Below are 16,668 nucleotides of genomic sequence, written 5' to 3'. Positions count from 1 at the left end.
GTCGTGTTCAACTCTGTGCGACCCCATAGATGGCAGCCCACCAGGCTTCCCCGTCCCTGGGATTCTCCAGGCAAGAACACTGGAGTGGGTTGCCATTTCCTTCTCCAATGCATGAAAGTGAAAAGTGAAAGTGAAGTCGCTCAGTCGTGTCCAACTCTTAGCGACCCCATGGACTGCAGCCTACCAGGCCCCTCCATCCATGGGATTTTCCAGGCAAGAGTACTGGAGTGGGGTGCCATTGCCTTCTGGCTGACCAGTTTTCCCAGCAGCACTTATTAAAGAGACTGTCTTTTCTCCATTGTATATTCTTGCCTCCTTTGTCAAAGATTAGATGTTCATAGGTGCATGGATTTATCTCTGGTCTTTCTATTTTGTTCCATTTATCTATATTTCTGTCCTTGTGCCAGTACCATACTCTCTTGATGACTGTAGCTTTGTAGTAGAGCCTGAAGTCAGGCAGGTTGATTCCTCCAGTTCCATTCTTCTTTCTCAAGATTGCTTTGGCTATTCAAGATTTTTTGTATTTCCATACAAATTGTGAAAGTATTTGTTCTAGTTCTCTGAAAAATACCTTTGGTAGCTTGATAGGGATTGCATTGAATCTATAGATTGCTTTGGATAGTATACTCATTTTCACTATATTGATTCTTCCAATCCATGAACATGGTATATTTCTCCATCTATTTGTGTTATCTTTGATTTCTTTCATCAGAGTTTTATAGTTTTCTATACATAGGTCTTTTGTTTCCTTAGGTAGATTTATTCCTAAGTATTCTTTCAGGCATCTTTATTCTCAACTCAGGCCTTCTAGATTTTGCAAATCTATCTGAACCATTGTCATCAATACCACAGGAATGGCTGGAAATTCTTGAGTGGTTTCTGTTCCTTGGCCTTGAAAAGCCATTTTAGTGGGCACGCTGCCTTCTGGACACCATATCTTTGCTCCTTAGGATTAAGCCATCATATATCAACCACAATAACCCCAAACCACATCCTCAGGAACAAAAATGCCTTATCACTCACTTGAGTTAACAGTTACACACTGTTATTCCTGTTGTTTATTATTTTCTACTTTAGGTGGCACAGTGGCAAAGACTCACCTGCCAGTTCAGGAGTCTCTGACCCAGGGTTTGATCCCTGGGTCAGAAAGATCCCCTGGAGGAGAAAATGGCAACCCATTCCAATATTCTTACCAGGGAAATCCCATGGACAGAGGAGCCTGGTAGGCTACAGTCCATGGAGTCACAAAGAGTGAGACAAAACTGAGCAGGCACACAAGACATAGTACTAACTAGAGACTTTGAATGGGCACTTGGATCATTTTACTCTAGTAACTAGTTATCTAGCAAAGTGGATTTTCGCTCTCCCAGACCCATGAACGTAGTAAGTCCTAGTACAAAATTTGTGCTTGATCTTGAATTCATTGAAGAGGCACTGAGATGATTTAATCAAGGAAGGTAAAATCAGGTTTGTTTTCTCAGTCTCTCTCTGGCTATACTTTGAAGGTAGGTTATAAGGCAATGAGACAAGAATCAGGAAGCTTAGTTAGTAGGCTGATATGGGGTCCTAGCTAGAAATGATGATGGCTTGAATAGGATGGATGGTGACAAGGAGAATGAAGTTTCTGTGGTCTGCACTGGGTGAGTGGATGGAGTGGAAGAGTTGAGAGAGTGAAGAATTGAGGATGACAGTGGGTGTCTGGCTGGGACAACTCAGGAGGAGGGGTGCCATCTGCTGAGGATGGAGCAGAGAAGAAAGAGTAGGTTTTGTGAGAAATAATGAGTTCAGTTTGTTTGTGTTAAGGATGCGATGGTTTGGGAAAACCAAGAAAGATGCCTGGGGACTTCCTTAGTGCTCCAGTGGTTAAGACTTCACCTTCTAATGCAGGGGGTGCAGTCTTTACCCCTGGTTGGGGAGCTAAGATCTCACATGCCTACATGTGGCCAAAAAAACCAAAACATAAAACAAAAGTGACACTATAAAAAATTTCAATAAAGCCTATAAAAATGCTCCACATCACACACACACAAAAGAAAGATGTCTGTTAATAGTTATGTATGCAGAACTTGAGTTCAGGAGCCAGATATGGTCTCAGGATAGAGATTGGAGAATTCATCAAAGCAAAAAAGAAACTGAAGCCATGGAAATGCATGAACGCCCCTGACCTCTATCTTCCCCCTTAGAATATCAGACAGTTCTCAGTTAAGACTGCAAAGGCTTGGGTAACATTTGAAAAGAATGAGCATGTCCCCTTGCAAGCAAAACTGAGTTTTCTCAATGTTGCATTTATTATGAAAGATGGAGACATGGTCAGTTCTTTTTTTTTCACGGAGATCTCTAATCAAAGCAATGTCATACTCTATTGCCTTTTAAAATTAAAAAGTAAAGTTTCCCAGGAAAAAGTAAAGTTTTCCTGCATTTTAAAGTTGGTTTTTTTCTAGCTGTGTTTAGAAGCCATATAACAGGTTCCATGAAATCACCTTTTATTTTGGAAAATAAGCTATCAAAATGCCTATGCATATATGTTACGTCAGTTTGACTAACATCTGCTTTGAATGGAGGTCAGACACTCTGCTGGCCTGGCCCAGCTTGAGTCTAGGGCTAGAAGCAGTAACAGGGGCTTCAAAGACCACCTGCACCCCTGTCATAGCCCAGGCAGTGGAGGGGAACATTCAGGAGCTGCGAGTGGAGACCAAAGTGCTAGTCTTATTCCAACTTGAGCAGAGTTAGATGATACTCCTGGAGGATGGCTACAGTATTAGTGGACATGCCTCTGAGTTACCTGGTAGACAGTGAGAGGACCTGGGGTTGTCATTTCCAAGTAAGGACTTGTCTAAAGAACTTAGATTCCATATCTTTGTGTGTGTGTGTGTGCTGGGTCTTTGTTGCTGTGCACACACTTTCTCTAGTTGTGGCCATTGAGGCTACTTTTCATTGCAGTGCATGGGCTTCTCACTGTAGTGGCTTCTCTGGTTGCAGAGCATGGGCTCTAAGTGCACAGACTTCAGTAGTTGTGGTGCACAGGCTGAGTTGCTCTGAGGCACGTGGTATCTTCCTGGGCCAGGTATCGAACCCATGTCTCCTGCACTAGCAGGCAGATTCTTATCCACCAGGTTACCAGGGAAGTCCCCAGATGCTATAGCTTTACTGTCAGTCCTTGCCAGCTCCCTTGTCCACCTCTTACTATATAACCACCAGCCAGCTCCCACGTCCCTGATGGAATGGAGCCTGCTGTAGCCTGTAAGCGGAGAGGGAAGAGGTACCACCCCAATAAGCTCCTGTGCTTCCTCCCTGGGTGACCGATTTTGGTTGTTTCTGTCACTGCTTTGGATTTGTAGTGTTTGGCCTGCAAACATCGCAAGTATGAGAGACTGCTGATGACTATCACATATTAATTACAGGCTCCGACCTTTCCTACAGGACCCTATAAAATGTCTTTATAAGTACTGGAAGTAATCATTTTACAAGTGCCTGCAACTTAGCTGTATCCAATTATTTGTAGAATGGTTTTATTTTCATGTAAATATGAGTGTCCTAAAGATTGGGAAGATATAAAGTGTTGGAATGTGAGTTAAGACAGGCTCTCTCTCTCCATTTAAAAGCGTATTTCCAGCTGTAAGTAGTTGAAGCCCAAGTTTTTTCAAAATGTCATTTTTTTCCATTGGCAAATGTCATCCATTGATTCCATACACATTTATCGAGGATGCGTTCGACACTGATGGAGATTAGATGAAGGATAAGAAGTATGTGTCCTTAAAGAGACACTGAAAATAAAAATCGAATGTCTTATCTATTCAACATGTATTTGTTGTGAGCCTACAAACTATTGGCATTGAGGACTTAGCAGTGAAATGTAAAGATAAAAACCTATGCCTTTGAGGAGTTCATATTCATAGAAAGGGACAAAAAAAAAAAAAGAATAAGTATAGAAGATGGTGATGAGTGCTATTAGATTGACTCATTAGTGGAGACGGTGAGAAGACAGGTTAGACTATGAAGAAGGAGGGGCTTGTGGATGAGCTGGATTTTGAACACACATTTTTTCTTCAATTTTTTATTGACATTTGCTTTACAGTATTGTGTTGGCTTCTGCCATTCATCAACATGAATCAGCCACAGGTATACATATGTCCCCTCTCTCTTGAACCTCCCTCCCATCTCCCACATATCCCATCCCTCCAGGCTGTCATAGAGCACTAGGTTGAGCTCCCCGTGTAACACAGCAAATTCCCACTGGCTCTCTATTTTACATATGGTAATGTTTACATTTCCACACCACTCTCTCAGTTCATCCCACCCTCTCCTTCCCCCACTGTGTCCACAAGTCTATTGTCTGTCTGCGTCTTCATTGCTGCCCTGCAGGTAGGTTTATCAGCACCATCTTTCTAGATTCCATATATATGTGTTACTATACAATATATGTCTTTCTCTTTCTGACTTACTTCACTCTTTACAATAGGCTCTAGCTTCATCCACCTCATTAGTACTGACTCAAATGTGTTGAATGCAAAGTTGAAGATTTTTTTAAATCAATTTTTATTGAAGTGTAGTTGCCTTACAATGTTGTATTAGTTTCTACTGCACAGCAAAGTGAATCAGCTCTCTGTATACATATGACCCCTCTTTTTGGATTTCCTTCCTATTTAGGTCACCGCAAAGCTATGAGTAGAATTCCCTGAGCTATACAGTAGGTCATGGATGTCTGTCATACAGAGTGAAATAAGTCAGAAAGAGAAAAACAGATATATTTTAATACATATATGTAGAATCTAGAAAAATGGTATAGATGATCTTACTTGCAAAACAGAGCCCAGGAACCGCAACTACTTAAGCCTGTGTGCCCTAGAGCCCGTCCTCTACAACAAGAGAAGCCACCGCAATAAGAAGCCTGTGCAATAGAACTGGAGAGTAGCTCCTGGTCACAGCAATGAAGACCCAGCACAGCCCAAAATAAATAAATAAATATTTAAAAACCAGAACATGATGACTTAATTACTATTCTTTTCCTGAATCAAAATATATTTCACTAAGTAAAGGAGAAGAAAAAATCTTGCCATCTGTTGACAGCACTTAAATTACGTATTAATTTTAAACAGACAATAACAAGGAGATTTTTGAAGGAAATGTACCTGATGAGTCTAGCCCTGGTCTAGCTGGTCATTCTTTCCTGAGTTATCTTGGGACAAGCATGCATGTTCTGGGAGACATGGTGCTCTTTTCTACAAGGAGAAATGCTGTTTGGGGCTTTGATAACTGGTAAGAGACACCTTTAAAGAGCTTTACTTCGAGCCACTTGGATTCATCCAGGATAAAAGCCCTGATTCTGCAGAGCTACACACTACACAGCCAGAAAGATCCCATATAGAATGTCTTCCACTTGAAGAAGTATGAAGTATGCAATATGAGAAAACGTCTCCCCAGGTGACCTCTTTACCCATCAGTGTTGGGTGGAGCAGTAGTTCTTGACAACAGTGTTCATGCTAAGTCAGTCTTGTCCCACTGTTTGTGACCCCATGGACTGTAGCCCACCAAGCTCCTCTGTTCACGGGGATTCTCCGGGCAAAAATTCTGGACTGGGTGGCCATTTCCTCCTTCAGGGAATCTTCCCCACTCAGGGACTGAACTCGCGTCTCTTAGTCTCCTGCATTGGCAGGTTGGTTCTTTACCACTAGTACTACCTGGGAAGCCCTTGACAATAGCAACCATGGCCGATATACCCTGGTCCCCAGAAAATGAGAAAAAGGGCAACTCTTCCATCCACAGTTGGTCCCCACAGTGCTCCAGGTTTGTTCTGTTCTGTTTGTTTGTTCTGTGGTCCCTGCGCACAATGTGCGTCTTTTCCCCTACTCACTGCACCTTCCCACACTGCCATCCTTCCTCACCCTGAGTACTATTTAAGCTTCCTCCAGAAAGCTCAGAAAAGGCCAGCAGTTAACTCTTTCCAGGGAGCAATCATGTGACTGTCCTTAAAGGCAATTTTAAGTCCCAATTAACTAGGAGAAGAAAAGAGCAAGTCCTTCTAAAGAGGAGTTGAACTGACATCTTTTTGTCATGATTATAAGCTGGATGCTCTTATCAGGATGTATAGGCTAAGTGGGGGTTTCCCCAGTGGCTCAGTGGTAAAGAATCTGCCCGCCAATGCAGGAGATGCAAGAGATGGGGATTAAATCCCTGGATGGAAAAGATTCCCTGGTAGGAAATGGTAACCCATTCCAGTATTTTTGCCTGGAAAAATCCATGGACGGAGGAGCCTGGTGGGCTACCATCCATGGGGTGGCAAAGAGTCAAACATGACTGAGCATGCACAAATATAGGCTAAGTGAAGTGCACCAGGCAGAGGTACCACTTTTGCTCAGCACCTGGGAGGTAGGCTTGGCCATACCTTGGGTCTCCAAGACCACTGTGAGTAGCTGATAGAAGCTGAAGTCTTCTCCAGAAAATGAATCTCTGTTCATACAAAGACTGCATTTCATTTCATGGGAAGTCTATTCATGGATCTTGGGTCAAGAGCCCAGGGTTCCAGTTTGCAGTTAATCTGGCAGTATTCTTAGAGATTTCTGTCCACTATTCCAGGGAGCTAACTTAAAGATTCTTGTCTGGCTGAGAATTGCACAAGGGTGGCCCCTGGATGAACCTCAGAAGGGCTCAGGCAAGTCACTGTGACACAGCCAAATCAGCCACCCAATGTGGAGCACCTGGTGGACTCCAGGTGACAAAGAGCTTGAGTCTGTGCTTATACTCTGATTCCAACAACTTTTCTTTCAGACTTAGCTCGATGGGGCAAGAACTGTCTTCGTAGCCAGAAGATGCCAACCCATCTGGCTTGAATACTGCTTGGCACTGGAGCTCCTTGGCCTAGGGAATTGGCCACCTATTTATGTAACAGCTTGTGTCTCTCCCCTATTCATTGAATGTATACCAGCCACACTGGACTGGTACCACACACATGGAGAGACCGCTGGTTGGACAAAGAGAAACAATTAAGGGTTATTTTCTCCCATAGCCACCTAACATTAGCTTCTCCTTGGGTGTCCATGTTTTTTTAATTGAAGTCATTTAAACTCCAGTTTTCAAAATGTGATACCCTTCATGAGCCCTTCCAAGACCATCACCCACTGTTCTACTTTCCAGTATCTGAACATTGCAACTTTTAAATTGTGTAGTTATTGATGACACTGCTCTTCTCCCCCTTCTTTCTCATTATCTCTGCAAAACCGGTTGTCATTCTATGACCACAGCTGGACATATCACCATCAGTACTTCCTATGCCGTCATGCAGTTGCCAAATGGCCCAGCAAATCAGAAGAAGAAACTGAGCACAGTCTGGGTCTCTGGACCACAGATGAGCAGACAGTTTTATGGAAACCACTTTCCCTTCTTGTCCGTACACTCTTCATCTGTTATGGAGGGGTTGACAGTGCCTGCTAGGTTTCCTAGTTTCTGCCACTCTTCACATTCTAACATCTTGTGACTCCAGCTAATTAAAGCTTGTCATAACCTGATATCTCTCAAAGTTGTCATTAAGATGTCAAGTTTTCAGGTAGGTGAAACTAAGTGTAGAAGTTGGAAGGCTAGAACCAAGAAGACTGACTCATGGCTTCCAACTTCTGTACCAAGTCCCCCTGATTCAACAGGAGCTGAACTCAAGACGCACCTTCTAATTATCAGTGCTGGGTTAGAATTTGAGAACTTCTGGGGTTTTTTAATTTTTTAATTGAAGGAAAATCGCTTTACAATGTTGTGTTAGTTGCTGCTGTACAACAGTGTGAATCAGCCCTATGTATATATGTACATCTTCCCTCCTTCTTGGACAGCCAAGAGTTCAAACCAGTCAATCCTAAAGGAAATCAACCTTGAATATTCATTACAAGGACTGATGCTGAAGCTGAAGCTTCATTTGGCCACCTGATGTGAAGAGCCGACTCACTGGAAATGACTCTGATGCTGGGAAAGACTGAGGGCAAGAGGAAAAGGGGGTGACAGAGGATGAGATGGTTGGATGGCATTACCAACTCAACAGACATGAGTTTGAGCAAATTCTGGGAGATAGTGAAGGACAGGGAAGCCTGGTATACTGCAGTCCATGGGGTCACAAAGAGTCAGATGAGACTGAGCAACTGAACAACAACCTCCTTCTTGAGCCTGTCTCTCTCTCCCCGCCCCCCTCATCCCACCCCTTCTAGGTCATCACAGAGCACCAGGCTGGGTTCCCTGTGCTATACAGCAGCTTCCCACTAGCTATCTGTTTTGCACTTGATAGTGTATATATGTCAATGCTACTTTTTCAGTTCATCCCACCCTCTCCTGAGAACTCCATTTTTATCCTCATGTACTTTAGAGAGAACTGGAACACTGGTGGATAAAACACACTTAGGAGTCCAGTATTGGCAGGAAAATAGTTTTCTTTCTATGCAGACCATTGAGAGCAAACTTTGCTGTAACTTTGTAGCTAAAATGTGACTATAGTGTAGCCTTCACTGGGATGGGTCCTGGTATCTTCCGCAATAAGCCTACAGATGAGTCCCAGATCAGAAACCAAAAGCGAAATTCTTCCAGTGGAGAGGACATCAAGTGAGACTTAAGTGCATCTTTTGAAATCATCAGTTTCAATTACTCCTTGGTATCTAGAGCCCTCAACAATGGAAGGGAGGATAGTGAATCTCCAAGGGTGAAGCTGTAGATGGTGTTGAGGGGTAAACTCAGGCTCTTCCTGTCTCAGTCTGGCCAAGTTTTAGTCAATCAGAGTGTTTGGAGGGACCTGAAAAGAGTCAGAAATTCTGCAGAAGGACCTAATCATGGAGGAAACTCAGTGCATGGAAGAGTCTCTAGAGGCTTGGGGATTTTCCAAAGCTTGGGAATTCAGTGAAGCAAATTCACATGCAAGGGATGACCCAACCTACAGGGGGAGGAGTTCCGCGAATTAAGCCGGAAGCTGTTTGTGTTTCTTGCAGCAGAGTCTGAACAGAAATTGTTGAAGTGCCCAGCACACCTACGATGACAAGCGAAATAGGAGACCCTGTGCTGTTATGGGTAATTCAAATGTCTGGCTCCTCCTGTGGAGCATGGTGAGAAAAACTAGAGTATTAGATACCAGGTATGCTTAAAGCTCAACATTCAGAAAACTAAGATCATGGCATCTGGTCCCATCACTTCATGGGAAATAGATGGGGAAACAGTGGAAACAGTGTCAGACTTTATTTTGGGGGGCTCCAAAATCACTGCAGATGGTGATTGCAGCCATGAAATTAAAAGACGCTTACTCCTTGGAAGAAAAGTTATGACCAACCTAGATAGTATATTGAAAAGCAGAGACATTACTTTACCAACAAATGTCCGTCTAGTCAAGGCTATGGTTTTTCCTGTGGTCATGTATGAATGTGAGAGTTGGACTGTGAAGAAAGCTGAGCACCAAAGAACTGATGCTTTTGAACTGTGGTGTGGGAGAAGACTCTTGAGAGTCCCTTGGACTGCAAGGAGATCCAACCAGTCCATTCTGAAGGAGATCAGCCCTGGGTGTTCTTTGGAAGGACTGATGCTAAAGCTGAAACTCCAGTACTTTGGCCACCTCATGTGAAGAGTTGACTCATTGGAAAAGACTCTGATGTTGGGAGGGATTGGGGGCAGGAGGAAAAGGGGATGACAGAGGATGAGATGGCTGGATGGCATCACCAACTTGATGAACGTGAGTTTGAGTGAACCCTGGGAGTTGGTGATGGACAGGGAGGCCTGGCGTGCTGCGATTCATGGGGTCGTGAAGAGTTAAACACGACTGAGCGACTGAACTGAACTGACTGAATGCAGTAAGGTAAAGCAGATAGTGGAGAAAGCCAAGGCAACACGCTCCAGTATCCTTGCCTGGAGAAACCCATGCACAGAGGAATCTGGTGGGCTACAGTTCATGGAGTTGCAAAGAGCTGGACACGACTGAGTGACGAACACACAAATCAGATAGTGGAAGAACAACCCAGAGAACACCAGAGTTTTGAGCAGAAACTCTGCCAAAATACAAGAAAGAGACAACAGAAGGAAGGCAGGGGCATGATGAGAAATAAGGGCCATGGCTGTGAGGCAGAGAAGAAGCCAGGCCACACTATGAAGCAGTGATGGGGAGGACAGGGAGGATTATTCAGTCAGTTAGTCAAGAAATTCATTCAGCCATTCATTCAGCAAAAATTAGGAGGATGCTTTCCTCGGTGGTTCTGTGGTAAATAATCTGCCTGACAATGGAAGAGGCACCGATTCCATCCCTGGGTGGGGAGGATCCCCTGGAGGGGGAAATGGCAACCCATTCCAGTGTTCTTGCCTGGGGAGTCCCATGGACAGAGGAGCCTGGCAGGCTACAGTTCATGGAGTTGCAAAGATTTGGACACAGTTTAGCGACTAAACAACAACTTCGAAACACCAGCATTGTGCTGGGTTCTGGAGCTCTATGAGCAAGAACTGACATGGTTCCCACTAAAAGGGAGTTTTCATCCTAGTGACTAGATCCAGAGACGTCTGTTCCTAAACCAGGCAGATTCAACCCCGGTGCTCCATGCCATGATGGGAGGACAACAAAGAGAATCATGATCAAACTTCCTGGTCTAAAAAACATCATCATAATCAAGAAGAAAGTGAGGTTGGGAAAAGAAATTGTGAGGAATTCAGAAAAAGATGATCCCTGAGCAGAAAGCTCTGAGGAGAGGAAGGGGTCCTAAGATGAGAGCACCCTGACGGGGACCACGAAACAACAGCTCTTTCCAACCCTGATGACACAGCTCAATCTTCTCTTCCTAGAGAGGAAAAATGAAGGGAAGAAAGAGATCTAAAGATGTGAATAAGGGACTTCCCGGTGGTACAGTGGCTTAGAATCTGCCTAGCAACACAGGAGACTCAGGTTGGATCCCTGGTCAGGAAACTAAGATCCCACATGCCTTTGGAGCAACTAAGCCCATGTGCCACAACTAGAGAGTCCATGGGATTCAACGAAAGAGCCCACATGATGCAAGGAAGATCCTGAGTGCCATGACTAAGACTCAACACAGCCAAATAAATAAATAAATGCATTTTAAAATATGTGAATAATATGAAGAAGTTTGGAAAGAAGACTGTACTGTCTTCTTTTAACTTTTGGAAAGCATTTGAAGGAAATACAGTTAGGAGTCTTTCTCCAAACCCCAATTCAGTTCAATTCAGTCATTCAGTCATGTCCGACTCTCTGAGACCCCGTGAACTGCAGCACGCCAGGCCTCCTTGTCCACCATCAACTCCCGGAGTCTACCTAAACTCATGTCCATTGAGTCGGTGATGCCATCCAACCATCTCATCCTCTGTTGTCCCCTTCTTCTCCTGTCCTCAATCTTTCCCAGCATCAGGGTCTTTTTAAATGAGTCAGCTCTTCGCATCAGGGGGACAAAGTATTGGAGTTTCAGCCTCAACATCAGTCCTTCAGATGAACACCCAGGACTGATCTCCTTTAGGATGGACTGGTTGGATCTCTTTGCAGTCCAAGGGATTCTCAAGAGTCTTCTCCAACACCACAGTTCAAAAGCATCAATTCTTCGGCACTCAGCTTTCTTTATAGTCCAACTCTCACATCCACACATGACTACTGAAGAAACCATAGCCTTGACTAGACAGACATTTTTTGGCAAAGTAATGTCACTGCTTTTTAGTATGCTGTCTAGGTTGGTCATAGCTTTCCTTCCAAGGAGTAAGCGTCTTTTAATTTCATGGCTGCAATCACCATCTGCAATGATTTTGGAGCCCCCCAAAATAAAGTCTGACACTGTTTCCACTGTTTCCCCACCTATTTGCCATGAAGTGATGGGACCAGATGCCATGATCTTAGTTTTCTGAATGTTGAGCTTTAAGCCAACTTTTTCACTCTTTTCTTTCGCTTTCATCAAGAGGCTCTTTAGTTCCTCTTCACTTTCTGCCATAAGGGTGGTGTCATCTGCATATCTGAGGTTATTGATATTTCTCCTGGTGATCTTGATTCCAGCTTGTGCTTCTTCCAGCCCAGCATCTCTCATGATATACTCTGCATAGAAGTAAAATAAGCAAGGTGACAATATACAGCCTTGATGTATTCCTCTCCTGATTTGGAACCAGTCTGTTGTTCCATGTCCAGTTCTAACTGTTGCTTCCTGACCTGCATACAGATTTCTCAAGAGGCAAGTCAGGTGGTCTGGTATTCCCATCTCTTTCAGAATTTTCCACAGTTTATTGTGATCCACACAGTCAAAGGCTTTGGCATAGTCAATAAGGCAGAAATAGATGTTTCTCTGGAACTCTCTTGCTTTTTCGATGATCCAGCGGATGTTGGCAATTTGATCTCTGGTTCCTCTGCCTTTTCTAAAAGCCCAGTTGGAAGCTAACAAAAGAGAATCACCTGAAAGGGAGGATGAAAGACTGCAGGGACGAGAAATGGGTCCCATGACCTGCCTCTGTGGAATTGTCAGATTGGGCATTGGCACATCATGCTAGGTTTAGACACATATAGGTGTTGCCACACACTTGATGGGATAAACCAAATGGTTCATTTATGGGAGAGCCTCTGATCCAGAAGAATCTCCCATTCACTGTCTTAAAAGCCAATATCAAGAGATTTGCTATAATTAGCAAGACAGTATTTCTGCATGGTTTAAACAGGACTGTCTCTAAAATCTAGGTGTAAATTAATTTTAACTATCTACTTTCTCATCCTACGGGTTTCCCTGGTGGCTCAGATGGTAAAGAATCTGCCTGCAATGCAGGAGACCCGGGTTCAATTCCTGGGTCAGGAAGATGCCCTAGAGAAAGGAATGGCTACCCACTCCAGTATCCTTGCCTGGAGAATTCCGTGGACAGAGGAGCCTGGTCGGCTGCAGTCCATGGGGTCGCAAAGAGTCGGACGTGACTAAGCAACTAACACATTTACACTTTCACCTTTCTCATCCTGTGCCTCAGCTGCCACCAGGAAATGGGTATTTTGAGCAGGGCACCTGAGGGAAAGGACCGATATTTATCTCTGAAGCTGTGGACACAACAGGAAGGCCAGAGTAGCTTGGCTCTGTAAGGAGACTTCAAAGGAGGGAAGAGGAATAGGAGGAAATGGACTGAAAGGAAATGTTGAGATGTCTTTATGCAGAACAGGACTCTGTGAATACAAAGAGTGTCCCTGAAGGAATTATGGGAAACTCCAAGGATCTGAAATCATCTCAATAGCATTAGTGTTCAGAATTCACATATTTTTTTCTTTTTCTCTTAAATTCTTCAAATAAGGGACACACACTCCCCTCTCTAGCTGATTTACAGAAGAATGAAATTCCCAGACAAGATAATTTGGGACCTGCCCTGCTCATATATCCTCATTAAGCCCAACCCAAGGCCTGCCTTGAGATGAGAGTCCCCTTAATCCTTTCACTGTTGCTATTTGGAAGAAATATGGAACAACATATAGGCATCATAATTAAGATGGATTTTTCTGGAACTGAACACATTCACAAGAATCACCATTCATGTTCACATTAGCTGCTTTTTTTCACCGCTCAGATTAAGTTTGAGAAACCATATTTCTAGTTTAACTCCCCCAACTGTACCCTTTTTCATTCTCCATATATCATCCTCATTTCCTAGATATGCATTATTCTAAAGTATTTTCAGATATGATAAAGGAACATAGGCCCTAAAGTCAGACTTCCCAATTTCAAATCCCAGCTAACCCTCTGCCTGTGTGACTTCAGTAGAATTATTTAATCTCATTAAATCAGTTTCTTAATTTGTAAAATGGGGGTGTTGATATGAATCATATAACTTTTATTTTTATTAGAATACATTAATAGTTGATTTATAGTGTGTTAGTTTCAAATGTACAGCAAAGTGAATCAGTTTTACATAGATCCACTGTTTTGTAAATTCTTTTCCTATATAGGTATTTTCCCATACAGAGTATTAAGTAGACTTCCCTGTGCTATACAGTAGGAATCATATGACTCTTGATGTTACTAATGATGATTAAATTTATGTAGACTGTTTAGTACAGAGCCTGGCTCAAACCAGACACTCAATATGAGTACATTGTATTATAACTATAGGAAAATGTTAAAAGCTTTGGAGATTAAGGATAATACATTCCCACTTAACAACCATCATCTCTGTATGTGCCTGTATGTGTTTTAATTTCTTTGAGACACATTGAATTTAACAGGGAATATGCTTCGGAGACAAAAAATACCCTCATCAATCATTGTACCATTTTGCCTTCTTTGGTTCTACAATATTTAACTTTACTCTTTGTTTATATTTATGAGCTTCTCCGCTAAATTTCAGGGCAGTGTTTGCCAGAGTAGATTTTTAAGCCTATCCATCAGTTTGTCATGACTCTGATGGGTCTCTAGAGCAGAGAGAAAAAGAAAGACAAAAAATCAAGATCTTTATGAGGCTGAGGCAAAAGAAAGAAATTGTGCAGAAAATAAATAACACTGGGCTAGCAGTTCTATATCTCTTTATCTATCACTGTATTAGTACATAGCTATTAAGTTTGTGACAACCACTTCAATCATTGTTTTTTTCCTTTGGAAATTGAGTAATTGAATACAATAACCTCTAAGACTGTTCACATGGTGTTTCCCTGGTGGCTCAGGTAGTAAAGAATCTGCCTGAAATGCAGGAGACGCTGGTTCAATCCCAGGGTCAGGAAGATCCCCTGGAGAAGGAAATGGCAGCCCACTCCAGTATTCTTGCCTGGAGAATTCCATGGACAGAGGAGCCTGGTGGGCTACAATCTGTGGGATCGCAAACAGTAGGATACGACAGAGCGACTAACACTGTAACACTGTTCCCACTTTAAGATAACTTGGTTTTGCCATTTTTGCCTCCAGGAGCTATGAGAGAGTTATTATGTAAGACGTAAAGAGACCTGAAACTTGATTCCTGCTGGGTAAGTTAAAGGATGACTTGAGTAGGTAAAGAGGACACTAAAGGTCATTTTGGACATCTGGACCCAAAAAAAATGAGCAGTGACTTGGAGAAAATTTTGTAGTGTGTCTGTTTACAGTGCAAGTATTAATGTTAGAAAGCTAGAGTAGGTTAGCACTGGAAAAGACCCTGCATGTCAAGCTCTTAAGAAGCATTTGGCTGCTACTGGAGTATTTTGAACAGGTGAGTATACTGCAATGTCAAGAGGCATCATCAGAGAAAAAAATCACTGGTCAAAGTTGACAAAGCCAATAAATAGTTTGTAAATTTGAAATTCTCATTAGAAAATATTACTCCAACATTCAGGAGAGAAAAAGATTCCAATTATTAATATTTAGGCTGCATTTGTATAATGCTGCTTGTATGCTCAGTTGCTCAGTCATGTCCGACTCCTTGCGACCCTATGGACCGCCGTCTGCCAGGGTCCCCTGTCCGTCGGATTCTCCATGCAAGAATACTGGATTGGGTTGCCATGCCTTCTTCTTCTCTTTTGTCTCCTCCTTTGGCAGACAGGTTCTTTACCACTAGCACCACCTGGGAAGCCCATGTAATACTGCATCAAAGAACAAAAGAACAATTCAGGCGATCTTCTTTTAATAGGAATGTTTGGATGAATTTCAACTTAGTTTTAAATTCAGGCAAAACAATTTGCATATGTAGACTCAGCCTCCGTCTCATGTTTTCATGATTTAAAGCTTCCTAGTGGACATCAAGTGATATTTCATCACTAAGAACCAGTGCAGCCCTATCCTTTGGGTCTTTTCCCGTAAATGATATTGCTGATGTGGACCAAGTATGAATGGCTTTTGAGGATATTAACAAGGATGTGATCAGTCAAATGTGAAAACTCAAACGCATTTGGGACCATTTGGAGCTTTTTCGAGATACGATCAAGGTGTTTGTTGGAGAGTTTACTTTATTTTCCTAGCCAAGTGGCCCATTGACTTGCAAATAACATGTATGAATCTCTTGTGTTTTCTTCCAGGGTCTTTCTTTCCTGATTTCAGGCCCTCAGAAACCGTTTTTAAAATAGCATTTTGGCTCGGTTACCTAAACAGCTGCATCAACCCCATTATATACCCATGCTCCAGTCAAGAGTTTAAAAAGGCCTTTCAGAATGTCTTGAGAATCCAGTGTCTGCGACGAAAGCAGTCCTCCAAACACACCCTGGGCTACACACTGCATGCACCCAGCCACGCCCTGGAGGGACAGCACAAGGACCTGGTTCGCATTCCGGTGGGATCTGCAGAGACCTTCTATAAGATCTCCAAGACGGATGGGGTCTGTGAATGGAAAATTTTCTCTTCCCTACCCCGCGGATCTGCCAGGATGGCGGTGGCCAGAGACCCGTCAGCCTGCACCACTGCCCGGGTGAGAAGTAAAAGCTTTTTGCAAGTGTGCTGTTGCCTGGGGGTCTCGACCCCCAGCCATGGAGAGAATCATCAGATTCCAACCATTAAGATCCACACCATCTCCCTCAGTGAAAATGGGGAGGAAGTCTAAAGGACAGGAAAGGTCAGAAGGACGGGAGGGTGATCTTAAGCACCCACTCTCCACTTCCTTCTGGGAAGGCCAGTTCACGTTCCGTGGATGCTGAGACACAGCCAGTAAACCAGGGACCATCTGGGAATGGGCTGGGGAGGAGAGCTGACTCTGGGGCAGAGGTAGGGCTTAGAGACGAGAGAAGATGTCCTACCACCATCCAGTTCACTATGATGAGAAACAGCA

General features: G+C 43.3%; 1 protein-coding gene across 1 annotated transcript in view; it reads left to right on the top strand.

Annotated features, from left to right (window-relative positions):
- Positions 1–16,443, top strand: part of ADRA1A (adrenoceptor alpha 1A) — a 108,117-nt gene extending 91,674 nt beyond the window's left edge. Inside the window, exon 2 of the mRNA XM_052645257.1 lies at positions 15,926–16,443. Coding sequence (XP_052501217.1) covers positions 15,926–16,443 — 518 coding nt within the window. The remainder of the gene's footprint in view (positions 1–15,925) is intronic.
- The last annotated feature ends 225 nt before the right edge of the window (positions 16,444–16,668 follow it).

This window comes from Budorcas taxicolor, chromosome 8 (genome assembly GCF_023091745.1).
Source record: "Budorcas taxicolor isolate Tak-1 chromosome 8, Takin1.1, whole genome shotgun sequence".
Taxonomy (NCBI): domain Eukaryota; kingdom Metazoa; phylum Chordata; class Mammalia; order Artiodactyla; family Bovidae; genus Budorcas; species Budorcas taxicolor.
The sequence above is the reverse complement of the archived record's forward strand: the minus strand, read 5'-3'. Positions and strand labels throughout refer to the sequence as shown.